Source organism: Nicotiana sylvestris, chromosome 8, assembly GCF_000393655.2.
Source record: "Nicotiana sylvestris chromosome 8, ASM39365v2, whole genome shotgun sequence".
NCBI classification, from domain to species: domain Eukaryota; kingdom Viridiplantae; phylum Streptophyta; class Magnoliopsida; order Solanales; family Solanaceae; genus Nicotiana; species Nicotiana sylvestris.
Window position 1 is genome coordinate 190,232,416 of NC_091064.1, and position 16,690 is coordinate 190,249,105.

The 16,690-nt window shown below is 33.1% G+C and overlaps 1 protein-coding gene across 1 annotated transcript; it reads left to right on the forward strand.

Moving 5' to 3' along the window:
- The first annotated feature begins 9,822 nt into the window (after nt 1-9,822).
- LOC104234660 (probable L-gulonolactone oxidase 6) lies at nt 9,823-16,585 on the forward strand. Its single transcript, XM_009788263.2, has 5 exons — nt 9,823-10,221; nt 10,327-10,659; nt 12,242-12,497; nt 13,285-13,386; nt 15,772-16,585. The coding sequence occupies exons 1-5, from the start codon at nt 9,862-9,864 to the stop codon at nt 16,491-16,493; spliced, it is 1,773 nt and encodes a 590-aa protein (XP_009786565.1). The 5' UTR covers nt 9,823-9,861; the 3' UTR covers nt 16,494-16,585.
- Nucleotides 16,586-16,690: the final 105 nt, after the last annotated feature.

The window sequence follows — 16,690 nt, forward strand, 5'->3', positions numbered from 1 at the left end:
TCTGTTGGTTACTTCCGCAGTTGGATTCCAAATGAATTCTAAAGCATCATTGGAGAATGATAGTCATAGTATGATTACGGTTTGAGCATGTAATCTATCGTGTCAAATTAGTCATTCATGATCAAACAAGGAACCAAAAGCTTAAAGATAGTTTCTAGCATGATTAAGAAAGCTCACATAGTTGTATAAATAAATAAAAGATGTCATAAGTAGAAATACTATTAAATCAAGGTATTAGTAGCTTAAGATTTGCTTCAAATCAATAATGTTGGGCCCGTGGTCTATTCTACTCATCTAGCATTTAAAATAAATAAGGTATCAATCTTTGCTATAGGAGATAACTGATCCATACTAGTACTATCAAGTATGAACTTTGGGCTTTATAGGATACAAACTCTCTAAGTTGACACTACAGATAAATGAGGGAGAAATTTAAAAATAGCCAGATTTACAACTAGTCATTCAAAAAAAGTCCAGTTTCAAAAGTAATCGAAATTTAGCCACTTTTATGTAAAGATAAATCTGAGCGAAAACACTGTTCAAAACCCGGAAAATACGTCCGTATATTATACTGGAGTTCCAGCATAAGTATGCTTGAACTCCAGCATAATATACTGGAGTTTCAGCAAGTATAAATGTCCAGTATAATATACTGGAGTTTGGAGCACCGGTGCTCCAGTCTCCCGTATATTATATAGGAGTCAGCAAAGTATACCGGTCCAGCATAATATGTTGGAGTTCGTATACAGATGCACCGAACTCCCGTATATTATGCGGGACCGGTCTCTGTTGCAGCAAAATAGTGGCTATTTTTCATTGAGTTCGTAAACGGTGACTATTTTCGAATAACCAGTCCGAAAATTGGCTATACCGTGCTATTTTGACGATAAATGACCTTGCATAAGCAAAGCAGCAAAGTTATCAAAATAGCAATAACTAGTATAGAGGGACAATATTAGCCAAACTAGCCAGCAGCCAAGCAGTTAGGGGTGACAAATGAGCGGGTCATGTCAGATTTGATATAGGCGGATCGAAAATGAATAATAAAAAAACGGATAAATTATCCGACCCGAATCATGTTTAATATGGATAAAAAATGGGTTAACCGACGGATGATCCATATTATCCATGGCTTCTTGAATATGATCACTTTTAGAAGAATTCTCCGTCTCCCAAAGTTGAGGAACCCCAATTTGAGGCTTTACAAATATAAAAATTAAACTCATTGGTGATTCATTTTCTAAGTGGATAATATAATTTTTATCCATATTTGACCCGTTTTTAAAAAGTGCATTATCTAATCTATTTTTTTGTGGATAATATGGATGAATAACTGTTTCTTTTAACCATTTTGTCACCACTACAGCTATAAATCTAAACATGTCACCTCCACATGAGCTAAATGTAATGTCATTAAAATGCATTGTTGTAATTTGACCAATTCCATAGAGTACGACTTTTTACCCTGCCCAAGAATTTTCCGTTGAAGAAATTTAATTAATGGTGTTGCGTGAAGGTGAAAGGAGACTCTAAGTATTCAATATGGATAATTTAGCTTGCACGCTTTAATTTGGATAATTTCAACAAAGATGAGCTTATATTATAGCAAAACAACTAATGTTAGGCACGGCGTTACTATCTCATTTTCTTTATAGAATTCTTTATTTATTATGTCAATGTTCTCTTGCTCAAATGGGTAAAATAAATAGTTGGCTTTTAAAATGGGTATTTGAATAATTTAGGTTTTTAAAAATTAGTAGTTTACCGGTCGGAAAATGACCCTTTATGGGACTCGTACGATGTAATACATCCACAGGCATACGCAAAATTTTTCGTAAGCGATGTCGATAATTTTAAAAACTGAATAGATAAACAAATATAACAGTCATGCTCTATAAAAAAAAGATTCAAATTATATAAATAAAACACAATATAACTACAATATTATAACTTTCCCTCAACGAGTTTTTTACTTTTTGAAATGTATTCATAAAGCGTCAAATGGTACAATATTTTTTTTATATAAAGCATGACACAATCACTCATATTTAAATATATTTTAAGGAACTTAAAATAATCTTAATAGATGTTATCTTCAAGAAAAAGAAGTAGCAAAACATGTACGGTTAATAAAGGGAACTTATCATTTTAAAAAACGTCATTAAACTTAAAATAATCTTAATAGATGTTATCTTCAAGAAAAAGAAGTAGCAAAACATGTACGGTTAATAAAGGGAACTTATCTTTTTGAAAAGAACTTATCTTTCTGAATAGATAAACAAATATAACAGTCATGCTCTATAAAAAAAAGATTCAAATTATATAAATAAAACACAATATAACTACAATATTATAACTTTCCCTCAACGAGTTTTTTACTTTTTGAAATGTATTCATAAAGCGTCAAATGGTACAATATTTTTTTTATATAAAGCATGACACAATCACTCATACACAATCACTCATATTTAAATACTTAAAATAATCTTAATAGATGTTATCTTCAAGAAAAAGAAGTAGCAAAACATGTACGGTAAATAAAGGGAACTTATCTTTTTGAAAAACGTCATTAAAGGGCTGCTGCTGGCTTAGATCCCCTTACCTCCTGTCCATGCTTAGCTTCTTAGCCATTGGATCAAGACACACTTCTTGTCTAAGCCCTCTCCCGTCCATACTTAGCTTCTTAGCCATTGGATCAAGACACACTTCTTGTCTAACTCGATCATTTCTGATTATATTATGGATGTTCATTTAGTAGTCCGTTGTAAATAAGCTTCCTGAAGAAGCTTATCCATATGGGACTCCACCGTAAATATGTTTATCTATTTAGTACTATATTGGAAATAAGCTTCCTAAAGAAGCTTATCACTTCGGTACCCAGTTATGGATAAACATTACCCCCGGTAGAAGATTATCCATACCGGGTATAATGAATTTATCTTTTCAGTACCCGGTTATGGATAAACATTACCCCCGGTAGAAGATTATCCATACCGGATATAATAAGCTTATCCATTCAGTACTCCGTTATGGATAAATATTGCTCTCAGTAGAAGATTATCCATATCTGGTACAGCAGCAGCTTACACAGCAGCTTGTAGCAGCTTACACAACAGCTTGTAGTAGCAGCTTACACAACAGCTTATAGTAGCTTACACTGCAGCTTGTAGTAGCAGCTTACACAACAGCTTGTAGTAGCAGCTTACAGAGCAGCTTCCTTTCTTCTATAAATAGAAGAGATTTCAGTTCATTATGTACATCAATTTGAATTCGAGTAATATATTAGTTTCTCTCTATACTTGTCTTTACTTTATAGTCTTTATTTCATAACACGTTATCAGCACGAAGCTCTACCATCTCGAGCAAATATTTTGAAAGTATCTGAGGTAAGAACTTTCTTTTCCTAAATAATGTCAAATCTTTCTAAACTTGAATTTGTAGCCCTGGATATATCGGGCAAAAGCTACATGTCTTGGGTGTTTGATGCTGAAATTCATCTTGATGCGATGGGTCTGGCAGACACCATCAAAGACAAAAATCAGGCATCAAACCAAGACCGTGCCAAAGCAATGATATTCCTACGCCATCACCTTGATGAGGGCCTGAAAATGGAATATCTTACTGTTAAAGATCCAGTCATACTGTGGAATAATTTGAAAGATAGATATGACCACCTGAAGATGGTCGTTCTTCCACAGGCACGTTATGATTGGACTCATCTAAGGCTGAAAGATTTTAAATCTATCAGTGAGTATAATTCTGCTATGTTCAGAATTATTTCCCAATTGAAGTTATGTGGTGATAATATTGCTGATCATGGTATGTTGGAGAAAACTTTCACCACTTTTCATGCCTCGAATATGCTCCTGCAGCAGCAATATCGAGAGATGGGATTTAAAAAGTATTCTGAACTTATCTCACATCTTCTTATAGCAGAGCAACATAATGGGCTATTAATGAAAAATCATGAAAGCCGACCTATTGGTTCTTGTCCATTCCCTGAAGTGAATGAGACGAACTTCCACCAAGCTAAACGTGGAAGAGGTCGTGGCCCCAGTCGTGGTCATGGCCGTGGTCGGGGAAGAAACCCCAATCATGGTAATAATAATGCACCAAAGAAGCCTCCTCACCACCAGCAGTGGAAAAGGAAGGAACAAAAGCATGAAGCGGTGCAAGCGCCAAATGCAGAAAATGCATGCTATAGATGTGGAGGAAAAGGGCACTGGTCACGTACTTGTCGTACGCCAAAGCACCTGGTTGAGCTTTATCAAGCCTCCCTGAAGAAGACAGAGAAAAATGCTGAAGCAAATTTTATTTCTGAAGATAATTTAGACTTCATGCATTTGGATGTAGCTGATTACTTTGCACTCCCAGAAGGAGAAACAAGTCATGTAATCGGTGGTGAATCTGTAGAAATGTAAATATTTTAATTTTTGTTATTTGTAATAGATAGTATGGTTATGTAATTGTTGTACATAAAGAAAAATTATGATTTGATAATGATGTTTACTATAATATATCTTATTTATGTCATTTTAAAGAATATGGATAATATTATTAGATCAACTTAAACTCTAGCAGAGTTTGCAAGAAATATACAACCACCAGAAGTAGTTATATTTCATATATCTCATTGTAATTATATTTTGTTAACCACCAGAAGTGGTATATGTCTATGATCACCAGAAGTGATAATTTAGGCTTTCTATAGTTACAATTGAAGATAAGCTACATAAATATTCTCTATATTAAATGCACGCCTCGATTTGCTCCTGAAGTAGTAAATATTTTAAAAGAGGTTGAGGCATCACAATTTGATGTGATTAATGCGCATTCAGATAATTATGTTCGATTTCCTGAAGGATGAGAACTTTTGATAATATTAATCCATTCCCTGAAGTGAATGTGACAATACTAATAAGTCGGGTAAATATGAACGCGCTCTTGATGTGAATACATTACAATTCACCTCCAGAAGAGTTAATATAATTGAGAGAATATATACTCAATATTTCGTATTTTAAATTTGCTCCTGAAGAAGTAACACAGTTGAAATTGCCTCCTGAAGTGGAAAAATATTATGAAGAAGAGTTTTCGTGTGCTTAAACAATTGTTTTACATTGTTTATTTGATTGTGATTTTCTCTCATGACACCAGCAGTGTCTGAGCAATATTTGATAGTACAAAATGTATCAATAACTCCTGAAGAGCTAAATGTTTGCCTAAAGAATACATGACACCAGTAGTGCCAGATAAATATTAGATTGTGGATAATAAATTAAGGCTCTCGAAGAGCTTATATACAAATATGTCATTCATATTATATGATTATGGTCAAAACATATGTTGTAGTAAACCTGAAGTTTACTAATACAAATGGCTATCATATTGAGACTACAAATGATTGGAAGATTGATAATCTTCATGTTTCCACAATCATAGAGGGTAAAATAATATGTATGTGAGAAGTTACCTGCCTTATTCTTTAATTTGTACTATATCATGTATCACAGTAAACCAGAAGTTTACTAAAGCAAAAGTTTATGCCATAGTAAACCAGAAGTTTACTAAGAGATAGCACATGACATGATAAACTTGAAGTTTTCATTTGCCATTTTTAAATGAGCTATTTGAGAATTCAGATAAGCATATACTAAAGAACTAGAAGATTCTTCAGGAATTCTCATGTGTTGCTTTGTTCTCATAATGAATTGATTATACCAGCTAAAGTTGGGACTAAGACCCCTGATTCTGAAATATATAAAAGGTGAATATGGGCCCGTTCACCTATCATGTGAACCACTTATAGGTGCATATATGAGATGGTTACATGTGTAATTATTGTCAACCTGCAGTTTGGCATTTGGAATTGCTTTTCTCGATTAAGAGCATAATTTTCAGATTATGAAATCAAGACAGTTCATCTTGATAATGCTGGTTTATATCCAAGCTGGTTTAGCATTGAATACCTCCTATTAATGTCTAAACCATTGCTTATGAGAACAAAGCTTCATGTGTTGGTCTAAGATTTTCTAAATTGCATATAGCAGCACTTGTATGCATCAGATCAACAATATATGATAAGTCCTCCCTTCACAATTGGTTTAGGATCAGAAACCAAATATTTTTACTATCTTTTGTTGTGTGGTATATGATTAATTTCTCTACCATAATACACAAAGATATGTTTCCCAAAGATGATTGGGGATATATGTTAGTTTTTCTAACATTTGGGGGATGGAATAAACAGTTGAAAAATATGCTATATGAATCGAATTATCATGATCCTCACTTAGAAGATAATTCAAGTCGAATGCCAGAAGCATTTGCTGATCCAAAATTAAATATCATATTTCAGCTGCAAATGCTCCTATTAAAATTAAAGTCCCTGAAGGATAGAGTTTACTGTACGCATGAAGCGTGGTAGACCAATCGGTTCCAAAGGTAACAATCCTTGAAAAATAGTAGGAGCTAATGATCAAAATGAGGAGGAAATAAGCTCTAGAAGAGCCCACGACATAACATTTCATGAAACTCCCGAAAAAGTTCAGGTACCTGAAAATAAAGAAAGTGATGAGATCTCCACAAGTTATGTCGCTTCGGAACTGACACAAAATGATCGTCGACGATATATTTAATACAATATAGTGCACAATATTGTAAAAGATTGTGAGGATCGGACTAGCAGTCCAGACACTTGAAGATGTCATACCATTTAGATACAAGTCTTAACCTATATGACTTATTTGGCTAAATCTATATGAAGATCCTTGAAGGATTGAAAATGCCCGAAGCATATAATTCAAAGTCTTGAGAAATGTACTCGATCAAATTATAAAGATCTTTGTACGGTTTAAAGCAATCTGTGCGCGTGTGGTATAATCGCCTCAGTAAATATTTGCTGAAAGAAAGTTACATAAATTATGTTATTTGTCCATGTATTTTTATAAAGAAAATGTCATCAAAATTTGTTACACTTGCTGTTTATGTTGGTGACATAAATCTTATTGGAACTCCGGAAGAGCTCCAAGAGGGTCTTAAAAATACTTTTACATGGACAAAGTGTACCCATTAAGTACACCAATGAATATTCAATCACTTGAAGTGAATAAGGATCCGTTCCAACCTCTAGAAGAGGATGAGGAGCTCCTTGGTCCTGAAATACTCTATCTCGGTGTAGATGGTGCACTTATTTATCTTGCTAATGCTAACAAAAGTGGTGCAGATCGTATTGGTAATGCAGATGCAGGTTATTTATCCGATACCCATAAAGCTCGATTTCAAACCGGCAAGCAGGGAGTGCATATGATTGAGATCAGTGATTCATTCGAGAAACATGTGGGTTGGAATGTGATAAAAGACCCACAATATTATACGGAGACAATGTTTCATGCATAGCACTATTAAAGGGAGGATTTATAAAAGGAGATAGAACGAAGAACATTTCACCAGAATTATTCTACATACATGATCTTCAGGAAAATTGTGACATTGATGTGCATCAAATTAGTTCAAGTGACAATCTAGCAGATTGTCTTTACCAACATCAATTTTTGAGAATATGGTGTACAAGATTGGAATGCGGAGATTCAAATATTTGAAATAAGGTTTTCTTCAGGGGGAGTAAAATGCGCGTTGTACTCTTTTTCCCTTACTAAGGTTTTTCCCACAGGGTTTTCCTTATAAGGTTTTTAATGAGGCAACCAGCAATGCGTATTACTAAATATGTGTACTCTTTTTCCTTCACTAGGATTTTTTCCCACGTGGTTTTTCCTAGTAAGGTTTTGATGAGGCACATTATCTTTTTAATGAACATTCAAGGAGGAGTGTTATAAATATATTATATTATGGATGTTCATTTAGTACTCCGTTGTAAATAAGCTTCCTGAAGAAGCTTATCCATATGGGACTCCACCGTAAATATGTTTATCTATTTAGTACTATATTGGAAATAAGCTTCCTGAAGAAGCTTATCACTTCGGTACCCGGTTATGGATAAACATTACCCCCAGTAGAAGTTTATCCATACCGGGTATAATGAGCTTATCTTTTCAGTACCCGATTATGGATAAACATTACTCCCGGTAGAAGATTATCCATACCGGATATAATAAGCTTATCCATTCAGTACTCCGTTATGGATAAATATTGCTCTCAGTAGAAGATTATCCATATCTGGTACAGCAACAGCTTACACAGCAGCTTGTAGCAGCTTACACAGCAGCTTGTAGTAGCAGCTTACACAGCAGCTTGTAGTAGCAGCTTACACTGCAGCTTGTAGTAGCAGCTTACACAACAGCTTGTAGTAGCAGCTTACAGAGCAACTTCCTTTCTTCTATAAATAGAAGAGATTTCAGTTCATTATGTACATCAGTTTGAATTCGAATAATATATTAGTTTCTCTCTATACTTGTCTTTACTTTATAGTCTTTGTTTCATAACAATTTCGTTTTTATAGTCTATTTATAATATTATAAATATAATAAAATATATATATTTAATCAAATTTTTTGACGAAGCGGTGTCGGATGACACTGCTTGCACAAAGGTGCATCCGCCCCTGATTACACCTAAGTACAGAGTATGTATATTATAATAACAAGATTTAGTCTCGATACTTAGCTTCTGTTCAACGGGGTGACTCAATGAATTTTGTATATTAAAAGGCTCTTATTTTTTTTTTTTTGTAAAATCTATATAATAATGAAATACAAAGCAAACTCCTAAGACATTGGCCTAGTGGTAATTGTAAAACGCGTGATGTTTGAATTATGTGCACGTCATAGTTAGAACTCTATTGCAAATGAAAGTATAACATTAATTAAGTGGAAGAAGGTAAAGGGGGCACGATGATAATCTTTCTTTCGAACCTTGTGCCCCATTATATGTGGGGATTTCTCTTAAAAAGATGAACACAAAATAATTATTTTCTAATGTATGGATCAATAAACGATATCAATAAACTATGGTGAAAAGAAATAGCCAACTCAGAGAATTGCATTAAAAGTAGAAAGTGAAATCATTAGAAATATAAAAAAAACATGTGTACATAGAGGGAAAAAATATATTTGATAGCGTTCATCATTTAATTAAATGAGAAAAAAATTATCGTTATTTATCACCCAACTGTATAACTTTAATTACAACTTCTAAAATATTTTATTAATAACAATTATATAAAATATACGTGACACATAATACTTAAAATTGTGGTCCTTAATATTTTGGGGACCTAAGGGAATGGCATCATTTGCCTTACCCTCAGAGGCGGAGCCACAATGCCTGTTACGGGTTCGGTTGAATCTAGTAACTTTGATTCAAATCATGTATTTGTTTTATTTTTATTATATATATATGACTCCATCTGTGCTTACTCTTAGGCCGCCCCTGTTGTTCAACATAGTATTAATTTAGGTACCACACATGAAACTACCCACAAGGTAGTTTTATAGTACAAAAATATCATGGTATATTTAGAATCTCAAGTGGGTATATTTTAATTTGGTACAGGCAAAAAGCTTTGTTTCTTGCGAATTAAACTGTCTAATAGTCCAACCTCATCCTACAGAAAATGAACAAATGGAATAATATTTATACAAACTATGAACACATGGGATAATATTTATATGAACTTTAATAACAATCCCTGAAATAATTTTCTGTCCTTTATCATTGAAAGTCAACATTCATATATTTTAAGAAACCCATGTGACACATATCCACCACAACATGCATCCACTGGTCAAATATATGAAACCCAGTCTATTATCCTCTTTAATAGTACTACTTGTCTAGTTGTCTATATATTGGAATTGGCTCCCTTAGAAAAAAAGGAACAAGAACGAAAATTACCAATTAATCATGAAAAACATACGCTTTCAAAACGGCGTTATACGCCAAATTTTGACATCATACTGCATTTTCTTGATCATGATTTTTTTAGTTGAAGGTTCCCTTCCTCAAGATCCTATCAAGTGTATAACCAAAAATTCCAACTGCACCATCACAAATATCTATGGCTCATTTCCGGATCGGAGCATTTGCCGTGCAGCTGAAGTCGCTTATCCTACCACAGAAGAAGAACTCATTTCTGCAGTAGGAAAAGCAACTAAGGAGAAAAGGAAAATGAGAGTAGCGACTCGCTACTCTCAGAGTATTCCTAAGTTGGTTTGTCCGGGTGATGATGATGGTCTCATTATCAGTACAAAACTCCTTAATAAGGTACTATATACTGTCGTACTCTATTGTGTGATCATCACATGTAAAAGTTTAAACTAATAGAAATTACATCTTTTAAATTATTTTAATTATATTATGTCTCAACAGGTACAAATGATGGATCGACAAAACATGAAGATGAGGGTGGATAGTGGACTAATACTAAGGGATTTGATCGATGAGGCAGCGCAAGTTGACATGGCGCTGCCTCATTCGCCTTATTGGTGGGGAATGAGTGTTGGTGGTCTGCTAGGTACTGGTGCACATGGCAGCTCTCTTTGGGGTCTGGGAAGTGCAGTGAATAACTATGTAGTTGAGGTTCGGATCGTCACACCAGCTACAGAAGAAGAAGGCTATGCGAAAGTTCGGACCCTTGATACTGCTAATCCTGAGTTCTATGCAGCTAAATTGTCACTTGGAGTTCTTGGTGTCATCTCACAGGTATATATATAAATCACCTTACTTTCCTTCTTAATTATCTGTAATATGCAACATGTTCTGAAATTATCAGGAGTCACGTAAAATCTCATAGTAAAATATAGTTGCCGCTTCTGCTATGCGCGGGGTTCGGAGAAAGGCCGGACCACAAGAATCTATTGTAGTCTTAACCTGCATTTTGCAAGAGGTTGTTTCCATAGCCGAACCTGTAACCTCCTGATCGCATGACAACAACTTTACCAGTTACGCCAAAACTCCCTTTAATTTATATTTGTCGCTAGGAAGTGGAACTAATTTGAGTTCATTTCTGTATCATTTGTGATAGAGCATACGTGAAAAAGGGATAGGTTGAATTGTTCTCAAAATTTACGACTTCTCATCGAACTTTTGTTACTAACTAGTGAATTTTAACTTGTTGTCTTGTTCCTTAAAATGTTTTAGTTAAGAGTTAATACTTGAAAACCCTAAATTATCCATGTTACAAGTTTAATACGATGTTGTTGTTACCCCCTTGAAGTATAATATTACCTATATAAAACCCCATGCAGTATCAAATGACATGAAGAGTAGCTTAATTTCCTCTCTTTGTTGTTACATAATTAAGGATAAGTATAACATTTACTAAGAACTTTAATATCCTTTCTTATTGACTTTGGTACTTACATCCCTTCATGTTGATGTATGTACATATTATATATCTATAATATATGTCTCCACCTTTCTTAACACGGTTTTTGAACATATATTATATTACATGTCTGCACCCTTCTTCACACGGTTTTAGAAAATTAGTTTTGTTACTCCCACCGTTCTCATTTAGTTATAATATTAATTTTTGTTTTTGGAGAGTTAAATTATGTAAATTTTGAGTACTTCATCTTAATATGTATTTTTTTCACCACACTAATAAAGCAATTGTAAATTATAATACTTTTTTTATAGTTTTTATTTTAAATATCTAAATTTTAATATTAAAATATTGAAATAATTTAATTCATATGTTAGCTTCAATAATTAGTTGGAAATTTACAATCAGTTGACCACTATTTATAACATTAAATATAATGGACGTGCAAACCTTAACAACTCATTGCACACCAACTAATAGATTTGTTAGGGGTCGTTTCGTTTAGAAACAAGTTAGGTAGAGATTGTAATACAAAGATTATTAGCATATGAATTATTAATATAGGGATTGTGATACAAAGATTATTTTTATCAGCCGTTTGGTTATTTGTATTAAAAATAAGATATACGGGGTAAAATATAAAAATATGAGTTAATTTTTCAAATCCAAAAACAGAAAGGAGTATGAGGGAACTATGGACCCTTCTACCTTTTTTTGACGTTAACAAGCTCAGGTGCAGATACACCTTATGGCAAGCGGACATCATACTACTGCTTTGTCAAAAATTTTATTATATATATATACAAAATAAAAATATTAGGTATAAATATAACAAAATGATACCGTTTGTTACTATAGTGATTTATTCATTTATTTTTTTTTTTCAAAATATTTATAGTACCGCTTACTAAAAATCCTGCATACGTTACTAAACAAGCTTCTGTTTTATATATGTAGGTTACTTTCAAGTTACAACCAATGTTCAAACGTAATATCACATTTGTAGAAAAGAATGATTCAAATTTGGGAGATGAAGTCATCACCTTTGGAAGAAAAAATGAATTTGCAGATTTCTCTTGGTTCCCAAGCCAAAAAAAAGTGCTTTACAGGATTGATAATCGAGTTCCCTTAAACACCTCTGGCAATGCTCTCAATGACTATCTTGGATTTCGACCCACTTCTCCACTTATTCTTTCATCTATGAGAACCTCAGGTAATTGGTTTAAACTTCACAATATTATTGGAATTCTTCTTATTTATGTTATTAGGGATATAGACGGAGCCAAGATTTGGTTTTTATGGATTCTAAATTTCTGGATAGTGACATCATGTGTTAATAACTGTTCTATGAATTAGTATAGTTCTCCGTTTATTTTTTTTTTTGTCCATGTTTGACTAAGCACATGCCTTAAAAATCAATTAACAAAATGATAAATTTACTGTGTCACCCCTAATTATTATAACTATTGAAAAACTAACTCTGACAATTATAAATCCAAAATGATGGAAAATGATAAGGGTAAAATAGATAAATAATAATAAATGATCTTTTGAAATTTCAAACTGGACAAATAAAAGCGGATATCTTTTATTAGTATATAGTGGACTTGTGGCGAAGTCAGGATTTTTTCTAGGGTGTTCAAACTTGAAAGAAGTAAAAAAAATCTTGACAAAAAGGTGTTAAATATACGTTATATATCTCTAAAACCTAATAATTTACATATATATGCAGTGTAATTTTCCGACGAAGGGTGGTCAATTGACTACCCTTATCATACTGTATAGCTTCGCGCATGTGGTGGACAAGTAAAGATAAAAGGAGGGAGTAAAGAGTTTAAACTATAGTTACTAGCTAACCTACGGGCTCCGCCTCTTACTAAAATCACACATTCTAATTAATGAAAAATAATGTACAAGGGAGATTAATATTAATAAATATTTATATATATGTTTTTTCGTTATGTTGTTTTAACATTTATCCTCTTAAATCTTTTAAATAGAGGAGACTCAAGAAGCTCTACGTGATTCTGATGGAAAATGCATAAGTGGAAAACTCACCAAGTCGTTATTGGACACAGCAAAGTATGGGTACACAAACGATGGTGAGTATCTCTAAATCTCCATTAGAATGTTCAGAACATTTGCATATATTGTACTTAACAACAACACTAAGAAAATACCTAGCGTGATTTCATACGTGGGGTCTGGAAAGAGCAATACGCAGACTTTATTCTTACCTTATGTAAGGTAGAGACGCTGTTTAATTTCCAATAAACTCTTGGCTTAGAAAAGAATATTTTAATCGGGTTTGAAAAATACAAAAGTAAAAAAATATGTGATGAAAATACTGAAGAAAAGAAAAAAAAAGTATAGCCAGCAAAAACAGTAAAGAGAAGATGTGTAATGTCCCGTCTAAGTAATCACCTCTCCACGTCTAATCACCTCTCCACAGTTCTTTCTCAGCCTCTCACCTTCTCACTGGGGCATATGTGCTCCTCCTCTTCACATAGCCGAACTATTTCAGCTTGGTTAAGCATATATTTTACGTGATTAAGAGAATTATTGTTGAGAGATTATAATGTGTTAAATTTCAGGATAAAGAGTTGCTGTATTTTCCCACAGCATTTTCAATCGGCCAAATAAAACCAAAAGCAATAATATAATCTACAGTAAAGCCAGACTTTCAGATTTACTACAAACTATATATAAGGGAAAAACATGTATAATAGTGACTTATAATTTGTTATAGCTGTCGCATAAGAAAATTATATATCAGTAAAAGGACTCTATTCATAAAGAACAATCTTGGGATCCTTCTCTTATTTGCAAAACTAAAAAGGAATATTACAGCTAGTCTCTGCATCCACCTGTTGGTACTTGGTACAGCTAATCCGACAGCAAAATGTCCCCAATAGAAAATAAGTTTGCAGATTTTATGTTTTAACATCTTTGCACACATGTCCCGAAGGGACGGCACAGTGGGTTTGGAGGGAGTTATCCGCACGGACGACGAGGGTTCGATCCTCCCTCAATGCCCTCTTGGTCTGAGCCTGTCGCATGGGCTTCCCTAGTGCGGTTTACGTTTCCTGTGTGGTTTGCAGGCTATTACACAGTGGGGAATTTATTCAGTGCGCACAAAATACTCACCCGAAGGGTAGAGACTGTAGCGACTACGGGTTTTTCTCAGGTTCCAAAAAAAAAAAAATCTTTGCACATAGAAACCCAAACAGTTGCCGATTTACAGATTATTACTCTCTTTCAATTTAACTTCAAATCGAAAATATTGTATCGTGGAGGAAGACTGAAAGTGTGTTTGATATGATGAAAGTCATTTTCCATAAGAATCATTTTTATAGAAAATATTTTTCGATGTTTGGTTGCCGATAAGGGCGGACCCACATTGGTTCACGCGGGTTCAGGTGAACCCGCTTTGTAAAAAATTATACTATTTAAAAATAAGGTACCATTTATATATATATATATATATATATATATATATATATATATATTTAAATAAATGTTATAATTTTTTTTCTTTCTATTATAGTATTCTTCTATCTCAAATTCACACTTATTTATTTGAAATCTTCTCGTGGTTTACAAATCACTAAATTTTTTATTTATTTGTTTAAATTTAGCATATTTTCATATTTCCAAAATTCTTATATTAAAGAAGTTATTAATCCGGTTTAATTTATAGTTCTCTTCTAATTGTTATTGTCGGCAATAATTAGCTTGTAAAAATAAATAATTTTGTATTTGTAAAATTAGAAAAATAATAGAATTTAGTATTTTTGGTATTTTAAATTGATGTTTGTTAATTAAAATTATTAAAAATTTATTAAATTTAATAAATTATTAAATCTAAGAAAGTAGATAAAAAGTTGTTAAAATTTATCTTCATATGTTTTAAAAGGAGACCTCAAATAAGAAAAAAAGGAGCAGCGAGCAAAACATTTTTTTGGAAGTTTTGTTATGATGCAATACAAAGAGCAAACGGTGAACTATATTTGTTAAGTCTGGTAGTGCTTCTATTATCGGATGCAACGAACTCTAACTGAATCTGCTTATATAAAATTATGGGTCCGTCACTGATTGCCTAGAAAATATATATATATATATATATATATATATATATATATATATATATATATATATATATAGGAGTGAGTGTTGTTGAAATAAGTATGCTAGATATTAATAACAATGTCTTAAGTGCTAGTTGAAGCAAGTAATATATAGCTGTAAGGAAATTGACGTCCCGATCATAATTGAGAAGTCACTTTTCACCATTTGATATAAAAAAAATTAGTTGAACACATATTCTGTCAACCAAACATAAAAAGTGACTTTCTCATGAAAAATATTTTTTTGAAATAATTTTTGTCGTACCAAATGTACCTGACCACTTACTTATTGTCTAGCTTGTGAAGAAAATTTTTAGATTGAAAACTAATGTTATTCTTATATATACTCACATTTACCAGGTATTTTTTTCACGGGCTATCCTTTGATCGGACCACAAAATCGTCTACAAGCATCTGGCAGTTGCCTAATCAATGATGGAATTCTTGACGATTTAGTATGCCCTTGGGATCCGAGAATAAAGGGTCTATTTTTTCACCAAACAACATTCAGTATTGGCTTGTCCAAAGTAAAAAACTTTATACAAGATGTGCAAAAACTTGTGGTTTTACAGCCCAAGGCATTATGTGGTTTAGACCTATATAGTGGAATCCTAATGAGGTATGTCACGGTTTCAAATGCTTACTTGGGACATCAAGAAGATGCAGTGGATTTTGATATTACATATTATAGAAGCAAAAATCCATTGACTCCTAGGTTATATGAAGATATTCTTGAAGAAATAGAGCAAATGGCAATGTTCAAATATGGAGGAGAGCCTCACTGGGGGAAGAATCGTAATGTGGCTTTCATTGATGTGATTAAAAAGTATAAGGATGCCGATAAGTTTTTAAAGGTGAAAGAAAATTATGATCCTTTAGGGCTATTTTCTAATGAATGGACAGATCAAATTCTTGGGTTAAAGAGTGGATTGTCCATTGTTAAAGAAGGTTGTGCTTTAGAAGGACTATGCATTTGTTCAGAGGATAGCCATTGTGCACCAAAGAAAGGCTACTTTTGCAAACCTGGGAAAGTTTATGTGGAAGCAAGAGTTTGTACTTTGTTATCGTCTAATGTTCTTTAGTATTTATGATGAAATTGTAACACATACCTGCCATTACCATTGAAAGTTTACATTCAATAATATATAAATAAAAGTATATGTTGGTTAATGAATTCTTGGTCTTAAACTTGATAGTATTATTTGTGTCACGACCCCAAGTACCGGTCGTGATGACGCCTATCACACTACTAGGCAAGCCAACTAATCAATTAACCATA

Coding starts and splice junctions, on each gene's coding strand:
- LOC104234660 (XM_009788263.2), top strand. CDS start 9,862: ATGAAAAACATACGCTTTCAAAACGGCGTTATACGCCAAATTTTGACA. Junction 12,498..13,284: donor TTCATCTATGAGAACCTCAG/GTAATTGGTTTA, acceptor TCTTTTAAATAG/AGGAGACTCAAGAAGCTCTA. Junction 13,387..15,771: donor GTATGGGTACACAAACGATG/GTGAGTATCTCT, acceptor CACATTTACCAG/GTATTTTTTTCACGGGCTAT.